Source organism: Cryptomeria japonica, chromosome 6 (genome assembly GCF_030272615.1).
Source record: "Cryptomeria japonica chromosome 6, Sugi_1.0, whole genome shotgun sequence".
Classification (NCBI taxonomy): domain Eukaryota; kingdom Viridiplantae; phylum Streptophyta; class Pinopsida; order Cupressales; family Cupressaceae; genus Cryptomeria; species Cryptomeria japonica.
The window spans coordinates 19274964-19296208 of record NC_081410.1 but is presented as its reverse complement, the minus strand read 5'-3'; the positions used below and the strand labels follow the sequence as shown (position 1 = coordinate 19296208).

The 21245-nt window shown below is 32.9% G+C and overlaps 2 protein-coding genes across 3 annotated transcripts; both read right to left on the bottom strand.

Annotated features, from left to right (window-relative positions):
* Nucleotides 1–1452: 1452 nt before the first annotated feature.
* Nucleotides 1453–7709, bottom strand: LOC131048034 (UDP-arabinopyranose mutase 1). 2 transcript variants are annotated; one of them, XM_057981862.2, is made up of 5 exons: nt 7576–7709; nt 5673–7410; nt 3506–3756; nt 2313–2481; nt 1453–1893 (listed from the first exon to the last, which is right to left on the bottom strand). In XM_057981862.2, the coding sequence occupies exons 2-5, from the start codon at nt 5967–5969 to the stop codon at nt 1555–1557; spliced, it is 1056 nt and encodes a 351-aa protein (XP_057837845.2). In that variant the 5' UTR covers nt 5970–7410; nt 7576–7709; the 3' UTR covers nt 1453–1554. The 2 variants fall into 2 exon arrangements, with proteins under 2 accessions (XP_057837845.2, XP_059063084.1); XM_059207101.1 differs by having other exon boundaries at nt 5673–7440; nt 7576–7693.
* Nucleotides 7710–15286: 7577 nt separating this feature from the next.
* On the bottom strand, nt 15287–19808 carry LOC131048066 (probable UDP-arabinopyranose mutase 1). Its single transcript, XM_057981917.2, has 4 exons — nt 19097–19808; nt 17725–17975; nt 16736–16904; nt 15287–15859 (listed from the first exon to the last, which is right to left on the bottom strand). The coding sequence occupies exons 1-4, from the start codon at nt 19391–19393 to the stop codon at nt 15443–15445; spliced, it is 1134 nt and encodes a 377-aa protein (XP_057837900.1). The 5' UTR covers nt 19394–19808; the 3' UTR covers nt 15287–15442.
* Nucleotides 19809–21245: the final 1437 nt, after the last annotated feature.

Genomic DNA, 21245 nt, shown 5'->3' with positions numbered 1-21245 from the left:
GTGTATAAAATTAAAACTCCTATTTTTTAGCACTCAATTTATAGAGGTTAAATGTAGTAAGCCAAGGGTTACGTGTGAGTGTGTGTGGCCAAAAGAACCACTCACTTTATATATATTTAGCAAATGTAAAAAAACTTTTGTTGTGGTGGTTTGAAAATTAGCAAATAAAGCATGATATTTATTGAGTATACATTATAACAACAACCTATATAGTTCAATATATCTTCATGTTGAATGTATACCACTAATTCTAGTAGTTGTCACATGAAAACTTATTTGATGTTTGACTTTAAATTAAAGTTTTGGAGAAAAAAAAATTCTCTGTATATTTATGATGTTGGTAGTCATTATTGTAGCTTCTAAATATTCATGTAACTACCAACTTTCAAAAAAATTCTTAACTACTTTTTCATTTCCTTTAATGAAAATACCTAAATTGCATATATATTGACATCTCTACTTTTATATAACAAATTAAAATATTAGCAGAGAACATACATCTAAATAAAGAGTCGTCCTTTAGCTAAGCTATCATATATAAGAAAATCTTATGTATTGATTACAAAAGATTCATCAAACCAACGATTTATTAAAAAACCTAAAAATTATGCCATTGAAATTTCTTGAATTGCCTCTTTCATAAAACTATTAGCAAATTGGAAGGAGATGTAGGTCTCCCAAAATACTGTTTGTAGATTTGTTTTGTCTTCTCTTAGTTGTATTATTAGATGTTGTCTGTTTGTAGATTTATCTTGTCTTTTCTTAGTTGTATTATTAGATGTTGTCTATAAGAACTTGTTTTAGACGTCACCACCAAGCCAACGGTCAATTCCATATATGTTACTTACAAATCTTCGATGAATTCTTCTCCTTAGCATCATATTTTCCTGAAAATTTTCATCCCAACATTTTGAATTTGAAACATCTTTCTCCAAAATTTATTTATATATATGATTATTCTATGTTTAATTTATGTATATCATATGAACAATTTTTAGTTTTGGTTGTGTTGTTTTTTAGTTGCTGTTTTTAATGGTTTGTGAGATCTCTATGTCTGATTTAATCTGGGTAAAGGGTCCGGACTCTTTCAAAAGTCTATCTTCATCCAACAATTAAAAAGTATTGGAAGTATCATAAGATGTTTATTTTGTTATGGCCTTCAATATGAAATATACTTAAATTGGAAGCTATTTTTCTTAATGAAAGGTTAATTAAGATAGCCTGCATTTAACAAACCCATCCAAACTTAATAAATGTAATTATTAGAAAATATAAAAATACATATTATTATTTTTAAATAAATTAATGAAAACAAAATATTAATATGAAAGAAATTTTATTAAACTATAAAAAAAACTGTTTCCAACACAAAATGATTATAATTATAAAAATATTTTAAAATGTTTATATTTTTAATTTTCATATTATCTGAATATTATTAAATAAATCAAATTCTAAAAACTAAAAATTTATATGTCAAAATATTTTGACATGAGAGAAAAAGTTCATATAGTTTGAAACGCAACCAATTGTAGTGAGCATTCACTGCTGCTTTCACATGGGTCTTTCACTGCTACTGAAATTGGGATCGGTATCAGGATTGAACTGTCTCCAAGCCTCAATCCATGTTGCCATTGCATCTCCCAACTTATTGAAGTAAGGGTCTATCAAACTGAGTTTGTCTTTCACCTGTTTAGCCAATTCAAGGTAACATTGTTCAACAGTTATAGCATCCCTAGAAAGCTTAACTGAGTGAAAGAAGGTGACTATCTCTTCTTGCCAGTAGATGCCATTGTTCTCCTCCTCCAGATTTACAAAGGCACTATTGCCCTTATTGTGCCATACATATGGAAGACCCGTCTTAACTCCATATCCCTTGTGGTCACAGATCACCTGCATTTAGAAACAAGTATACAATCAGCTTATTTTTAAATCTTATAAAAATCATCTTTTGAACAATTTTAGCTATGAATTAGTTAAATTGAATTGAAAAGAATTTGAGTCAGAATTAAATTCAAAAATAGTAACGAGTTAATAGGTTTTTGATGTGCTGGTGAAGTTAAAAGGTTTCTAATGAGTCTATCAGAAATTAAATCTTGTAGAATAAAAACAATGAGATCAGAGTCGTACCTTAAACGAATTCGACAAAATATATACCCTTCAATTCTTAACAGTGATGATGAACTATTTATGACTTATATACAAAGAACTAAATTATTGATTGAACCCCAACAATTTAGTAGTGGCATTATAACATTAATAGCAATACTAGAGATTTGATGAAAGATTATAATGGAATCCATATGGCACACCTTGGTGCACCAGCCTGCCCACATGTCACCATAACGAGATATAGGGTGGCCTTCTCCCATGAGCCCAAAGTACATTGCAGGGCCAATCAATTCTCTGTTAAAGGCAAGGTTCATTCCTGACATGGGAAAGAGGGACCCCTTGGAAATAGTCGTGACAGCATCCACATATCTGAAACTCAAAATACATTTGATACATCAAATTCAAATATTACTTTGAAATATAGAAATATGCTATAATAAGGAAACTTGTAGTGCTGAAAGTTTTAAAAAACATATATTTGGGGTTAGAACATGATTGAGTACATAGGTGTGAGAATCAGGTCATAAGAAAAAATATTTTTTTTGGTTGGTATAGAATTTTTTTAGTCATCCAGGGAATCTCCGCGACTCAGTCCAGCGACACTGGTTTCTCATTATGGGGCGAGCTGAGGCGAGACTAGTCCCTGGAGATGAGTTAAGCAGCCCGTCAGCCAAGCCCATCGGTTGAATCCAAGCCTCAGAGTCGAACCCGAGACCAATGGGAAGCAAACCCACGGTCCAAGCCAACTCTGCTACCTGTCCGGGCTGGTTGGTATAGAATTTTATGTGGGAGAATGAAATATATTGACATAAAATGAGTCATATTTTGAAGTAGTAATTATAATTTGAATATAATTTTAAGAAGATTTAATGTTCAAGTTTTATTAAGTTGATAAAAATTAACATGATATCAGAATCTGAGCAGGATTCTAAACTTGGAAGTATAATTCTAAAAAGTCATCCCAGATCACTTTTTAATCTTTAGTTCACTATTCTGATGATGGATCATGGAATATGATCCGAAACATCGATTCAAAATACAGTTAAATCCAAAAGCTCTTAAGCACATTAACATGGACTGTAGAACTTAATGTATCTGATAGTATTTCCAGTGATGAAACATTTTAGATACACTATTTTAAAATAACCATAATAATGATAAATTTTAATTCTAACTGATCTAAAAAATAAAAATACTTATTAGTTAGATTCACAGATAACAGAGCCAATCAACCCCTATGCTAAAGTTTAGCTGAATTCTTAATTATAGAATTGTATTGTTTATGAACAGAGCCATTTTTTTCAATGGGCAGCTTGAAAGAAAATAATTTAGAAAGCGCTAAAAGAAAAATCAATTTATATGCAATCTAATCGTCAGTATGCTAACTGTTTACCTGGTATTCCTCTCTAATGGTTTGACAAGCCGTGTGGGTGCATCGTAGTCAGGAAAGTTAAGCCACAACCCATGTGAAATGGCAGTGGAGACGCCTTCCCTCAAGCTGAAGGGATACCCACGAACAAAATCACAGCGTTCACGGAATGGATCATAAAGGGTATTGAAGAAATATGGTGTAGAAGGCTTACTCAGATTTTTCAAGTGTTGTTCCACTATATTTATGTCTTTTCCTGTCGGATCCTTAGCCACCTACAAACACACATACAATCTGATGCAGTTAAGCTAATTAGATTCCAGTTCTGATGCTATAAAAATGTAATGATGGGTAGAATATCTTGTATTCTGTGCAGCACATCAAATAAACCATAGGGTATGCCTAGAATCTAGGTAAGAACCTCTTGATAGGCTCTCAAGACCTGTATATTGAAACAGAAATATATTATATTTATGTTTATAAGTTTGGAGAAGCTGAGAATCAGAGGCATGTGCACTGATCTATCTATGAATAAGGTCACTTGGAGGGGGCTACAGCTTCTACTCATCCTTTGCAGGTGGTCCCATGAAAAGATCAGAAAGTTGAAGCAGGATTAAACAGGTTTTTCCTTTTTAACTTCTAAATCCTAAACAACAGTGTTTCAGAGAAGGTAAAATGCAGAAATGCATGCCTTTTAGGGGAACATTGGACTGCCAATCTGTGGTCCCTTCAAAAGACTCTATTTTAATAGAACCTCGTAAAAGGAAGGCAATACCAACCAAAGAAAGGAGTTTCGTATAAAGCAAACAGTATAAAACTTAAATAATATTCAATATAATTATTAGATCAAAAATTTTGTTCATTTTCATTTTTATTTTTGAAGTTAAATGGTTTTAAATGAATTAGTGAAAGATCAAGTTTTGTTCAGTGGAATGAAACCATAAGAAATTAGGAAGGGACCGACTTTAGTACAATAGATATCTGTGAGTCTTCAACCAAAATGATATCAGATTAGACTTGTGACCTTGTATACAAGATCAAAACAATATAAATTTTACATAAAAAATATTCAAAAATTATTGTAACATCTCACAAAAGAACTGTATACACCAAATGGATGGTTTGGATCAGGGCCTAAATTTATGGTTGACCCTACTTATCAAGGGAACTTTTATTACATTTATTTATAATTGTCTTTCAAATGTATATTAAATATATATTACAGAATCACAGATCATATACATTGTTACGATCTTTAAAAAAATTTGACATTACTACGATCTTTTAAATTTTTTTGATAATCTGTCTGAAAATTTTCCTTTCATATGATATAATCTTCTTTAAATTTTAATTAAATTTCACAACATATATATCACCATACAACCATTAATTGAAATTCTCATAACCTAAAAACTTAGGTAAATGGCCCACTTAAATTGATGCTTAGCTGCCAAAAGTAAGGCGCTATCTGCTGAACAGAAACTGAGTGGATATTTTTAAGCAACTTCAAAAAAATGGCATTGGGGGTTATACATGAATTGCTAAGGTTCAATTTATTTGTAAGCTTCATTTACAAATGAAAATAAAATGATAATTTTTTTCAAAATGTAACATTCTGAAACTTTCAAGAAGAAATCTAGTACACCAAATTAAGGTCAAGATTTATAGTGACTTGAAAAGTTCAGGATCCAGATTTTTTTTCATAAAATAGGTGGTCTTATGAAATAAAATAAAAAATTATGCTACAGGATTATTTGAAATCTTTTCTTGAAAAATAGTAGCTCCTACTTTTTATGATTTATATATCAGCAGGTAAAATTGAGGTGGGGCTGGAAATTATTCCACCAATTTTAAATTTTTTTGTCATTTGTCAATTAACTAATATTGTAAATTCAAGCCATAAAAGAAATAGAAATAAAATAATGTTTGTTCATTAATTTTTTAATTACAACATTTTTCATGTGACCATCCTTCTTCTATTTTTTGAAGCTTAAATTTTATGCTCAGTTTTAAAAATCTTTAACAACACCCACTAATTGTTTTTTTGAAAATCACCCAAAATCGATTGAATAAACTCTTTAATTAATTATTTTGCAATGATCTTTCAAAGTTTCAAATTTTCAGAGAGCACAAGAGATGAGATTGAAAGTAAAGCCATAAAAATTATCACAAATTACAATTTCGTACTTACAGAGCAATCGTCGCCAATGGTAAAGATATACTTCTTCTTGGAGAGAAGATATCCAAAGCAACGGCAGGCAGTGTCCTTATAGGAAATGCAAGAAGCCTTGGGGCCCAATAATTCAACTATGTTAGTGCGGTTGTGGAGTTCATAATCGAAGCCCTCAGGCACCTTGATTGTCTTGTGTGGGTCGCCATCCTGAATTATGATAAGATGGTAAGGTAGAAAAAATGGCCTCCATTTTTCCAGAAAGTCCAGATCTCTAATGGTGGTTATAACGATATCCACCTCTGCTGCGAAAGCCATTGTAATAGCAATATTACCTTTTTGCTGTCCTTAAATGAAATCCAAAAAATGTTGTCCAAAAGAGGGAAAAAAAATGCAGTCACATAAAGATTTGAGCCGGCCTCTGCTTATTTTTGAATCTTCGATTATATCGATCTTTGTTATGCTGATGTCTTCATAAAGAATGTTTTATTAGGTTCAATTGATTGATACAACCTATATCAATTAAATTTATTTACAGAAATGCTCTGAGTTGGGCTGAATTAACTGGACCTTATGGACATGAATCAAATATTCTCAGAGACAGTTCATATGTCCTCATTCAATAAAATAAATTGGCCTGCTCTTAATTTGTATCGTGAACTTTTGCTAATAAGTTGGTAGTGGTTTGTCTCCATGCATTTGTTTGACAAATTGAAAAATTAGGACTTCTAGTATATACTTTTAAGTCTTAGGAATAAAAGAGGGTTTTGAAATGTCAACCTTATACAAAATTTAGGAAATATCCACCAAAGATGCCAAAAACAATCAAGATACAACAGCATTGAATAATCAGCCTAGGCGCTGAAAATACACAGCAACACATGCACCAACTCCTAAAAGAAATTGAAAAAACTTAAGAGCATCAAACTCCAGGTGGAAGCCAAATCACTCTAAAGGCTCTTAAATCTACCATTGTTTCCACCCACAGTCATTGGAGCACACTCCTTCCTAGCATAACTCCCAAATATAAGAGTTGGGCCTAATTCAAGAGAATCAAGGGGTGACTGATAAGGCTCACATCCTTCCCTTTTTCCTTTTTTAGATAGGTAACATTATACCCAGTCCTTGATTATATGAATATGATCTCTACGTTTATATGAATATGATCTCTACTAGCTCTCTGAGTCTCACTCAATAGTGCCTTTGGGTGCTAACCAAAAAAAGCGCACACCAATATACATCAGTTACTCTGCTTCAGACTGAGGATGACGAGGGATCTTGAGATCCTCAATCTTCTAAGTTTATGCAATCTTCTATTGATCAAACACCCAAAGGAAGGGCGAGTAGCCATATGGTAATTTCCCATATTACTGTGGAGTCTTTATACATGATTTATTGTACCCATTCATTCATCTTGGAGGGCAAGGTAATAGATGAAGAGGTACGTATACAAAATCTGGCAAACAACTAACGTTTCCTTGAAATGGTCACCAGATCAAATGTCATGAACAGTTCAATGGAGCAGGGTATACCTTTCAAGACCTCAAACTCCCAATATGGCAAGCTTAAGAGCTTCACCCAAACAGGAACTGGGCTGATGGATTCCTTGTCAAGATTGAAGCCTAGAATTCACTTCGTAAGAAAAAGCGCTGCCTTACCCATAAACCACGGTCCATCCCAAAGAGTTTCCAGCACAATCTTAGTGGGTCGAGAAAGAGAGAAAAAAGAATCCTTTCGCCATAGCCACAATCTCAAAAGCCTGCAACAATGCCAATGTTTGACCCCACCCCTAAAAACGTCCCCATGAGACAGTTATAAAGCTTGGATGCAACTTTGTCAATAATAGAATTTCGAATTAGAAGAGAAAAACCCTATCCATCCTTAATTCGAATCGAGGATAAGAGCATAGCAGAACAATGTATACCTGGAATGACTCCAGCCCATGATTCTGAAGAGGCTGCTCTGCACTAGAACCAACAACCTCCTCAAGAGAAGCCAGCGCCTGGGAAAAGCCCTGACCCTCATTCTCACATTCCAAATGCAGTGCAACAGAACGATCAACCACCTATTCTATAGCCTTCTATCCAACAATTACAACCTGAGCACCAACAACCATCTCCTCGCCTCAAGGGTGCACACGCAGGGATGATATGCATTATCCTTTTCACGGTGGCAGGAGCCCTTATTGCTAAATCCTTCGCTTGAAATTTCACAGTTGCATCATCGGAATTTCTAAAGCTGAGGCCATAGGCAACTTATTGGACAATTCTTGAAAGTTTAGTCTACCATTTCTTATATGCCACACTCTACTTTTGCTCACATTCAGATGGATATCTCCGAGACTCTTCACAGTGATATTCTTTTAATGGTGAGAGATGGTCTTCTTGGATTCAACTGCTTGACTATGAGAATTTTCAAATGATACTCTACCATCAACCACCTAGTTGTTGATTGCTCATTGCCCCAGCATATGGTTGTGATGACATGGTGGAATAATGCCCACAAAGATCACTTAAGTATTCATATATTTGAATACTAGGTTGATGGCTCCTCTCAAGATATTGGTCCTTATGCACCTAATGCATCTCTGGCATGCCCTACCCCTACTACTCCATCAGCTCCCTTCGGAAAGTCTCAATCTGCTATTTCAATCAATTGTCATGTTATGCCTTCATCTTTAGTTTAACTTCAACCTACTCAAGTGGTGGTAGTTTGTCATTTGGCTACTATGCCTACCCATTCTATTGCTCCTTTTGTGCACAAAGATGGGAATCTGTGGATATTCTCCATCCCCTCCCCGACACATTTATCCTTATTCTAAGGACTTGGATGATAAGTTTTCATGGGTTGTTGTACAAGAGTAAAAGAAAGGTCTTCCTAAATCTATAATCCAGTATGATTCTAGAGTGAAGGGTGTGATCGAATTGAGTTAATTCTAGCATTGTCTACAAGGGGCCCTAGAGGTCCTTGATATTTCGTTTTTGGTTAATGTTGTGTAGTAGCTTGGCTATAGTTATTTCTAACTATAATTTACCTTGTTTGGTTGTATGGTTTGTCCCATATCTCATGGTATTTGTGATGTTTGCTAGCTCATTATTCTTTTGTATAAGGGTTTGGGCCATTTCAATCCCACTTTTACCAATATTGTAAAAATTAATACATCCAAAAAACTAGGAAAAAGAGTTACACTTTGAAGTACATACAAGGAATAGTCTTGAACAAAAAAATAAAATTGAAAAGATAAGGCTACTAAGTGATAAGACCTAAGCTTCTAGAAGGGGGTGGATCAATGATCATCTAGATTTACCCAAACATCACCAAGGTCTAGGTTATCAAGGATAGGCTCTTAGCTAGTAGTAACACCATCTTTATTTTCTTCCTCAATAGGGAGCTAAGTGTCATGAATAGGAGAAATGACCACACCAAAATGAGAAAATTTTCTAGAGTTTGATCATTCAAATGCCTCATGATCATGAATCTCAAATGAGGTTGATAATGGGTGGGATGGTTGGTACCAACCACAAATAGTTTGGTCCTTGGCCCTTAGAGGGATTTCATAAGAATGTGACTAATATTCATGTCTACCATGAGCATTTTAACTGCATCCACATCCATGTCTACAAGGAGGGAAGTGACCCCTACAAGAGGATGAGATAGGTGGAACTTTGGGAACAATGCATAGGGTATTACCCCAATGACTAAAAACACCTATAAATGAGTCACTTCAACTAAAACTTTGTTTGCTTACATCAAGCTCCCAAAAACCCACCAAGTGGTATTACATCAAAACCATATGCTAAAACCATGAGCTACCTAACCATTGACCCCCCATTTAATATTGGGTACTAATTTTTCTCTTTTCTAAATATATTTCCTAATATTAAATAATTATAAAATAATATTACAATGTTACAATACACAGATCAAGTGGCCCCAAGAGTATTTCAAAGGAATCTCTACAAGTTACACATCCACATGCAACTCACATAATAAATAAAATCTTACAATTATAAACATAATTATGCAAGGTATACAACACTATTTTCCCAACAAATCCTCACCTAGAGTTTCATTAAGGGTTTTATCCCTTTGTTTTTATGTTCATTCATTGTAATCTATCAAGTTGAATCCAAATGTATTTATGTTAGTCTCAATATCAGATTATCTTGTGGACAATTTATTTCAAGTTTGTATAGCACACAATCATGACTTCTTCTCTTTAAATGTGATACAAATTTTGGTTTTGGGTGATTTATGTGAGATGTGGGGGTTCATTATCAACTCCAACATGTATCAAAGCACCATATCTATGAATTCCTATCCAAATTCTAAGAGCTTTAGCCTTGACAGACAAGTCAACTCATCCTAGAGTGAAACGAGCATCATCGTTGAATCTAAAATGACCCAGAACACTAAGAATACCTGTCAATTCACCAAATTTGGAGTAGTTGAAAAAAACATTAAGGGCATGAAGATTCATATGCCCTTCATGCAGACATGTGCCCATCTCTACCATTAATTGCAAGTTTGAAAAAAATCAAGAAATGGAATCAATTTTTATTATTTTTTTCTCATTTTTTTCAAAAAAAGAAAAGAAAAGAAAAAGCTTTTAAAATAATTCAATTAAACAAATTAAAAAATAGGTGGAAAGGTGCAATTGTACCCTACATGCCCTACAAGGAATATTCTCATGGACCCCATCTCATCCCAATGATAGTCATATCTAGCCATGCTCCTAGCAGGAACGATTAGTTCAAGGAAACTAATCCTCTCATTGGTTAGCAAAGCCCCTTCTTGGGCTAGAGTCCCATGGAGGGGGGCTTCCTAAAAATTAGAGTTGGAGTTGTTGAGATTTTTTAGGAATATTTTAAAGCTAGCGGTCCCATGAATTTTGTACTACAATTCAGCTTAAAAGTTTAAACTCCTAAATTAAGGATGCCCACTCTCCCATTAACTTTGTAGTGCAAATCAACTTAAGTTTTAGCTCCTAAATTTAATGAATTTGGTGGTAAATAAATTTAGTTTTCCCTCTAAAATTTAGATGATTGACAAGTCACATAATATTTTTCTAAGCTGGTGGGGCAATCTCCAGCCCCACCCAATTTTCACCTCCTTAAATTTGTAGGCCTTAAAAGTAGTTGATCCTATTTTTTAGGAAAAGATTCCAAATAATCACATAGCAAATAATTAATCTCTTCATGGGACCACCTCTTCCTTAAAAATAGAAGCTTAAGCCCCCCCATGGGACCCTTACCTTAATGACTTTAAGTTTTTTTGGCCCAAGTTTTAGAAGAATATTTTGTGCTTGAAGTGAATATACCGACCACCACTTAGAATATTTTTCTAGCTAGATTCTTGGTAAAAAAAGGCTATTTTGGCATAGATAATAACATATTTCGATGAATCAAATTTTCAAGGACCAACATTTTTTGTGGCAATAGAGAATATTTTGTGAATACTCTACTAAAATCAACATGACATTAGTCGTATAGTCAATGTCTATCCCCTTCACCCCCATGTGAACTAAGGGAATTTTTTTTCCTTTGATCATAACTTCAACATATAATGTCAAATTTGTGCAAACAAGATATCATCAGAAAGATGATTCTAATAAATTTCTAATGGTGTAAGTCTCATCATCAATTTTTTTTGTTAGTACATTTTATTCTTAGTTAAAGTTAGATCATCAATTTCTTCTTGTGATCTCACAATGTTTCACCAGTTTCTCTTATTTTTGTGATTTTTGTGACGTTGAAAATTTATTTTAGAGGTATTAAATTCTATCCATGCACATTTTGTAGAATCTTCCCCAATTATATTTTATTCAATATTCCGTGTTTTTGCATTTTAGTCAATTACTTGAATGTTTTGGCACTTGGAAATGATCTAATAGCATGAGTTGAATTTATTTAATCTTCTTTACATGCATTGAGGTTATTGGTCTCTAATTTTTTCATTTGAGGAGATATCATGGGTTTTTCGTTCATCCTTTTGTTGTCACCTCGGCAAAGGATAATTATGAGTCCTGGTGAAACAAAATCCTAAAACATCTCATATGGCTTGATCTTTTGCCATATCTATATAGACTCATACTTTAACCAACTACACTAGAGAGTAGATCAACTTAGGATATCATTGACGATCATGTTGTAGGAGTAATTTAATCTAGTGAATTGGTCCTTAAACTATGTGTGTTGTATTTGAGATTGAATGTCCCCACGCCCTTTGGACTAGACTTTGATAGATCCATAGAGACCCTCATATTTCTCCATTTATAGAGGATCCTCCTATAGATTGTCTCATTCCCCTTGTATATACAAATCATATATCCTTTCATGATGATAGTTTAGAGGAGCTTTATTATATCACACGTCTTCAATTGTTTTTATGGTTTAGAGGCTTATCTCATTACTCCTACTCCTCACATTGAGACCCAATCTTCATCTTCTATTGTTCTTGATCATCTTGAAATCATCACATCCTTGGCCCCTGTTGGTTTAGTGCAATAGGACATTCATCATCTTCCAAATATAGACACTTGGGATTCATATATTACATATGTATATCATCCTTATTTGTGGAATCTCAACTTGTAGACTTGAAGGATTATTTTGAGGTTGATCATATCCTTTTAGTTGATTGTCACATCATTGCTATTATCCCACTATCATCATTATCTTTTGTGGTGAAGTCCCAGTTAGAAGGAACCTCAATGAGATCTATCTGGATCGTGTAGTAGGAGTAAAACACAACGGAAACAAGAAAAGATGATGGAGGCAATACATAACTAGATGAATTATATTGAATGAAAATTGATTACAATATGTCGGCAACATGCGGGCTACAAGATTCGACTCATTGTCTTGTTACATACATGCTCAATTACCGAATCGGTCAACTTCGGACCTCTAGATCACAAGATCTTTCTTCTATCTTCTTAGCCATGAATTATAATGCTTAATTACATCGATTTATATGATCAAGAGAGATCCGCGTCGTCCCAAGAAGGATCAAATACCGATGAACAAGATCAAATGTGTAAAATCATAAGCTCGGCCTCCGCTAAAGAGAATCCTTTGAAGAATGAAGTGCAGACCAAAAGGAAGGTCGGTGACATGCCAAGGAACATTGGAATCGATGAGTTGAAGCTCTACAAGCTACGGAAAGGATCCACAAGATTCGTCAATAGCAAATAGGTCCAAGCGGTTTGGATGTTCTAAGCCAGAAACTGTCTCAGAATCTGAAATCGATAACTTGCCAGTAAGATGTCCAAACGTCCCGCGGATTTGGGAAAGGGAAGATGATCATGTCCACAAGCAAAATCCAGCCCCGCAAGATCTGGTGGGCAAATGCAAGAAAATACATTAAGAAATGTTGAAACTGCAAAACAGGAAACAAACTGAAAAGAAATGTTTTTTTTTTGTTGATGCAAGATTCCCAAGAACCAAGAATGCTCCTGCATCATTTTGATATTGTTTTGGATTAGTCTTCAAAGGTTTTGGATTGACAACACCTCATTCCAACATGTGGACACTTGAGCAATTTTTAGAGGCACACATTATTCGAATTTTGATTCCTAATTCATTCATCTTTTGGGATTGAATTATCCATTCACTAATGGATTTAATTCTTCCTAAGGAGAGAAATATTGTTTGCATGTAGTGAATCATGTTCTATCTTCATGCATTCATCATTGGCCAAGGAGATCCTTCTTTATGGGAGATTTATATTCTACTCTTCCCTCTCTTATCAAGAGGACATCTATCCTATATATTTGACAAAAAGAAATACTTAGTCCGGTCATATAAAGTTATCCTTCTATCCTTCTTTCACCCATGTATACATTTTACTTTCTTTCTTTTGAAGAGAAGCTTTTTCTATGTGGTTTTCTTATTTGCTTCAATTATGAGTTATTTCATTTGTTTGCACATCGGTACCTCATCATTCCTTGTAGTCAAGACCCATCCTTGCATTCATCCATGCCTCCATCATTGCATTTGTAATAATGTTTTTAGCTTCTCCCTAAGTTTATCATGTGTTGGAGTGATTAGGCTAATCATGTAGTAATTAATTGATCATTAATTAATTACTTAGGCACCCTATTGCTTTATTCACTTAAACTAAACTTAAGAGTGTTTTTCTATATTTAAATTGAGCAAATCTTAGGTTATGTTATCTCAATTAATTAGATGAGGACATTTATCATGATCTAACTTGATCCTCACCCATGATTTCATCAAAGGTTTTATCCTTTTGCTTAAATATAAGCATTCATTGTAACCATTGTAATTATCCAAGTTATTTAGATCAATCAATACATGCATATCAATTATGTTGTTTTGGATCAATTTCTCTCAAGACTACATAACACACAATCATGGTTTTTTCTCTTTGGATGTGATAGGTGTTTTGATTGAGGTGATTTCTAAGAGATGTGGGAGTTCTTTTTGATTGGATAGTGGACACTCAAATTTTACTTCTAGAATTTATGAAATCTAAATTAATATGGGTGGGACCACTACTCCTATAAAAATTAATAACAAGTTTCACATAGTGGCTAGCACATGCCTTTAAAATATTGTGAACTTCATTGCCTTTATTAGTGATGCTAGATTACAATTATCTATATTATTTTTAAATAAATCTTGTGTGATCTATGATTCATGAACTTGGATGAAATAAGTTTTCAAATGACTTTGTACAATTAATAAACACTTGATTATTCTTTTGAATTGAATTCAATGCATTTAATGAAAAGTACCAATACAAAGGTAATGATAATCATGTTTGTGTGAATGGTACATGTTTGATATTGCAAATTTGCACATCTATCAATATCCCAAGTTGAAAATTGCCTCTCATTCTTACCTACTCATGATTAACTTTGAATACCATTCTTCGCAACACTAACACTACATAAAAATTGTGGATTATAATTTTTTAGGCTGAAACAATATGATCTCCCAAGTCTAATAATTATTAAATGATTTTGGGAGACTTCCTTTTATTAATATTATTGTAACTAAAACTATTTAACTAGTTATTATTATTTGTATTTATTAGTTATATGTTACAAAAATTTTAATCAAACGAGTATCTTTTTTCTTGAAATCACCACCGTAATCAAATAATCAACACTATTGATCGAGCCTTACTTGAAATACAATTCAATGATGATCTATTGTTATTGTTTGACTTTAAATAGAATAGAACGTAAATTCAAACAAATTACAAACGTTTTTCAACAACAATATACATTTCCTACTCAATAAATGAAACAAATTCTATTATTACAATAGTAAAAAAATTAGATACAAATCACTATATAATATTTATTAGATATTAATGTTCTTTTTAAAAATTTATTTCATAAACAGTCACCAAATCAAGACAAAAAGATAAAAACCTATAAAATATTTTTTATTTAAATCACCTTAAAAACCAAAAACCAAAACATACCAACTATTACTTTTAAACCCAAACCAAATTATCATTGTAGAATACAAAAGTACTTCTGCCAATGCATGACATTTATCTGATTAATGAAAATGATGATTCATAATAAGAAATTCAAAAAAGAAAAACTACATTTATGGAAGAAAAGGACCATCTAATGTTAAAACAATAGACCGACTTCTAATAAAATTGTTCTAAGCCAATATTGTCACAAAGACAATACTTAAAACAAATGCAGTTGGTTTACTTCAATCAACATCATTTATGGTGATTGTATATTACCTAGGTAAAACACCAGCAGTTATTGGCATTTACTGCCTGTTTATATGGCTATTTTATTCATCAATATAATTATTTTGCATCAATATTGTTACCTCTGCACTGCAAACTTGCAGTGTAGATTGTGTTTTACTAAGTTTTCCACTGCTAACCTTTGATAAGCTGGGACTAGCATTAGGATTGAACTGTCTCCATGCCTCAATCCATGTAACCATGGCTTCTGCCAACCTATTAAAGTAAGGGTCTATCAAACTTAGTTTGTCCTTAACCTGTTTAGCCAAATCAAGATAACACTGTTCAACAGTGTTAGCATCTCTAGAAAGCTTAACTGACTGAAAGAAGGGGACTATCTCTTCTTGCCATAAGATACCATTGGTCTCCTTCTTCAGTGTTACAAAGGCACTGCTGGGTTTGCTGTTCCATACATATGGGACACCTGTCTTAACTCCATATCCCAGGTGGTCACAAATTACCTGCATTAAGAAAGAAGTCTACAATCAGATTCCTTTAAAACCTTAGAAAAATCAGTCACCAACACTTTTAAAAGAATCGATTAAATTAGAATAGAGTTATGAATTAATTAAAGAGCATTTCAAGAATAATGTTAGCAAAGAGCTAGTTTTAATAAGGAAATGGCTATCTAGTCATCAGGATGTATTATGGTATCTATGACTGGACGTTACATAATTGTAGTTTTGGATTCTCATCGATGAAGACTGTTGTTATTTATTTGAGGCAACTGTACAATAAACAAGCTGCAAATGATCTTCATCAATGAGAAGTGAAAACTTCAGTTATGTAGCATCCGGCCATGGATGCCATGGTGCATCATGATGACTGGATAACCATTTCTGTTAAAAAAAGTAGTGAACTAACTAAATTACCCTGAAAACAATCCTGATTAGAGAACTAAATAAAAGTAGTAACCAACTAGTTATATGCTAATGATATCAAGTTTCCACAATCCATTAATGTTGTCATTTCTTGCTTCTAGATTTTGATTGTGTTATAGCTTTTTACATCAACATTTCAGATCACACTCCAATATCCATCATCAGGACTCTTCATCCTGATGATGGATTACAGAATGTGAGGCACCCTTCATCCTGATGATGAGTCACAAAATGTGATCTAAAAAACAGATATAAAAGATTATAACACAATCAAAATCTAAAAACAAACAAAAACAATAATTATATATTTATATGCAATGACTTAAAGTTATTGGTTCAACTCCCCCCAACAAATAACTTTTGCAGTCAGATGAAAATGCTTAGTAGCACTATAACAATAATAATTAATAAAATTATAGGCTTACTAAAGATTAGAATGGAATCTATAAGGTATACCTTGGAGCACCAGCCTGCCCACATGTCATCATAGCGAGATATAGGCTGGCCTTCTCCCATAAGCCCAAAGTACATTGCAGGGCCAATCAATTCTCTGTTAAAAGCAAGATTCACTCCAGACATGGGAAAGAGGGACCCCTTGGGAATTGTTAAGACAGCATCCACATTTCTGAAAGTCAAAATGCATTTGATACACCAATTCAATGTTAGTTTCAAATATAGAAATATGCCACACTAGGGAAGATTTAAAGGCTTAGAAGTTTAAAAAGAGAAATTTTAAAATGGTACAGTAATTTTGTTTATTATTTTATAAAAATTTAATTAGTTTTTATTAGACGGTTTTAAAAGAACTTCAAAATTTTGGATATAAAGAGAAGGTAACAATAATATGAATCTAGAACCAATAAAAAATAGTTCTTAGAATTAGAAAAACTTCTTAAAAATAAACAATAAAATTTCATCAAAAAAACAGCTAAATCAAAAATCAGAGATTTGAATTCAAACGTCTGCAAAGAAATTTGAAGTAATGTCATAATATGATAATAAAGTAGTTTTACAATTTTTATATTAATTTAGCTGAATGCTTAATTACAGAATTTTGTCGTTTATACACTCAACCAATTTTTCAAATGGACAGCTTGAACTTTCTCTATATGAACAAGATACTGAATACAGGACAAAGATAAGCTCTTCCTACTGCTACATCTTAACCAACAATTTATATAATCCACAAAAAATTTCTTTCAAATATTAATATAATTAATATTGATTTAATGTTTTTGATTAGATAAACATTTTTTATCAGAATGAATATGAAAAACGCCTTAAAAAGATCCAAAACCTTATAAAAAAAAAGGCAACAACCACATAAAACTAAAACACAGAAACACTAATTATGTCCTTACAGTTGTACAATTGGAAGAAAATAGTTTAGATAAATGAAACATTGATCTATATGCAGTTTCATCTTTTGTATACCAGTTGTTTACCTGGTATTCTTCTCCAATGGTTTGACAAGCTGTGTGGGTGCATCATAGTCAGGAAAATTAAGCCACAGCCCATGTGAAATGGCAGTGGGCACGCCTTTCCTCAGGCTGAAGGGATACCCACGGACAAAATCACTGCCTTCACGGTATGGATCATAAAGGGTATTGAAGAAATATGGTGTAGAAGGTGTAGTCAGATTTTGTAAGTGTTGTTCCACTACATTTACATCTTTTCCTGTCGGATCCTGGGCCACCTACAAACACAAAAACAACCTGATGCAGTTAAGTTGATTGGATTCCAATTCTGAAGCATTAACACGCAAAAATGGGTATAATATCTTACATTCTGTACAACACACCAAAAAAATCCCAGTTTATTGTCAGATAAGGCCCTCTTGATAAGTTATCTAAGATCTAAATATATATCTTAGAGTTTCATTCATCTTTTTATAAAAATAAATTCATTCATTTATTGTAATCATATTTTTTTATATAATCAATACAAAATTTTAGATTGTTGAACAAATGATTTTTAACTTTTACATAATATCACAGTAAACCTACAATCCAACCTTGAAGGCAGATAAGAATTTACTTTGAAGTTGGGAGAAATTGAGAATCAGAGGCATGTGTACTAAACTGTCTATGAATGAGGACTGGGTCCCATAGAGGGGGCAGGGCTACAGCTCCTATTCATCTTTTGCAGGTGACCCCATGAAAAGTTCAGAAATATGAAGCAGGAATGGACCCAAAAAAAAAGCCCATGAAATAAGAAGTATGCAGGGTTTTACCAGGAAATATTGAACTTCTTATACAAATCCGTAAAAAAAGGTTTGAGAGGGTAAAACCGAAAAAAAACATGCTTTCTCACGGACCACAAAAATTTGTCAGCAGAACCCACTGAAAAATTAACTATTTCTTATAGAACTTCTAAAAAGGTAAGGCAGTCCCAATCAGACGAAAGAGGATTTGCATTTGTAGACTGGCAAAGTCTGGTTTACTCTCTACCCTGGTTATCAAATCTCTTCACTCTTGTTATGAAATCCAAACCAAGCAGTACAAAATTTAAAATGTTCTACAATAATATATATCAAGTTAACATCATGAGTAGACTGGCAAAGTCTGGTTAACTCTCTGCCCTGGTTATGAAATCTCTTCGCCCCTGTCATGAAATCTAAACCAAGCAGTACATAAACAATATTTAATATAGATCTAAAACGAAAAAACAAAAATGGGTCTTTTTCTAAAGACATTCTATTTATCAATCTTAATCCAGATTGAGCTACTCTTAAATTATATTTAATTATAATGATCAAAGATAAATTTTAGGCAATAAACATAGAATGATTATTGACAAGTACAATTTCATACTTACAAAGCAATCATCAACAATGGTGTAGATATACTTCTTCTTGGAGAGGAGGTAACCAAAGCAACGACAGGCAGTGTCCTTAAAGGTAATACAAGAAGCCTTGGAGCCCAATAATCCACTTATGTCAGAGCGGTTGTAGAGTTCATAATCAAAGCCCTTGGGCACCTTCACTGTCTTGTGTGGGTCACCATCCTGAATTATGATAAGATGGTATGGTTCAAAAAATGGCCTCCATTTTTCTAGAAAATCCAGATTTTTGGTGGTGGGTATAACAATATCCACCTCCCCTGCAAAAGCCATTGTAATGGCAGTACTACTTTTGTATTGTGCTACCCAAAAAATGTAGGCAAATTTATAAATGTATTAGAACAATTGAACTACTTTGAGTCAATCTATGTTTACTCTCGATCATATCGATCTTTGTGAAGAGTCGTCAGAAAGAGGAAGGTTCAATTCATTGAGAAAACCTATATCAATTAAATTTATTTATAGAAATGCTCTGATCTGGGCTAGGGCTAGTTTTGAATTTGTAGGATTTCCATGTAGAGAGAACGTTAAATAAAACAAGTTGGCCTGCTCTTAATTTGTATCGTGAAATTTTCACCAATAAGCAAGTTGTAGTTTGTTTCAATGTGTTGCATTTGTTTGTAACTACGAACACCATACTAAAATGAATAGACAAATCGAATACTACAATGAACAGAAAAATTGAGTTGCATTTGTCTGTAATTACGAATACAATACTTAAAATGAACTCTCAAATCGAATATTTAAAATGAACTGACAAATCGAGTTGCATTTGTCTGTAATTATGAATGCCATACTAAAATGAATTGACAAATCGAATATCAAAATGAAGTCAAAAATCTGAAAATTACAGATTAAGGATGGGATGGGGTTCTATGGAGGGAGGCTTTCCAAAAAAAAATTAAGTGGGTTAGATTTTTGTAGGATTATTTTAAAGTAGATGGTCTCATGAATTTTGTAGTTCAGTTTATGAAATTTAAGTTCCAAAATTTATGGAAGCTGTGGCCTGAACTGCATTATTTAGCATATACAAGGTAATAATATAAAATAATAATAAAATTAAATGATAAAAATTGAAAAACTTCCACAAAAAGAACACTATACAATCTTATCTTTATCCAACCTTATATTTATCCACTAATTGATCCAACATGTGAAACAATTTTGAAGTTAATTGTCCAACCCTACATTTCATCAAAGCCCAATGTTTTTTTTCTTTATAAGACTTCTTGATTGTAAAAATAGATCTTGGCGTTCCTTCATGAGACCCCAATCTAACCCTTTTAATTCTAAGTAGTAATAAGAAAACCGTAATTGACATTTACAGTTAAATAATTTTTTGATGAATATGTCTGTCAATTTCTATTTAGATGTAATCTTAATAATTTATTTAATTCTCTTTTAATTAATTCAGGTCATAGGATTGAAAACAAATTCTAGTATTATTTAAGTGGGGCCCTAGGTGTCTATGTTTCCTTTTGGTCAAAATTGTGTGTTGAACTTAGGTTGTAGGTGTCTCTTCTTTCAACTCGCCTAGTTGGATTACATTGTTTGTCCTATATCTTACGGTGCTTGTTTCATCTATCAGTTGGTTGTTCTCTTGTTCAATGGTCTAGGCCCTTTGAATCTTATTTATCAATATAAAAAATATTCATTCAACTCAATTTTTAAATTAATTTAATGTATAATATTAACTAATTAGAGACAACTTTCTAAAATTATTAAAAGTTAAAATACAATTAGCTAATAATAAAATGATAATCTGTTAATTTAACTACTTTGTAATTATAACCACTACATGATTTATATTAGTTTAATAAAAAATCATTAATACTATGTTGACAAGTGTAAAAATGCAGATATATATCCACACCAACAAATTATATGGTACATATAAGGGATAATCTAAATATATTTGTTAGCTGACTTATATGAATACACATCTCGCCCATAATGAAATGGACAACAATGTGGGAACAAATAATTTGACTAGAAGCTTGCCTTGTCAACAAGTGCAAAAGATAGAGGAAATTTTGCATCAATTTGAAAATGCTCCCGCCTGTTTCTCTCGTCCACTCCCCTGCAACTGCTCTCCCCGACGGCTCAGACCTAGTCATTGTCGATG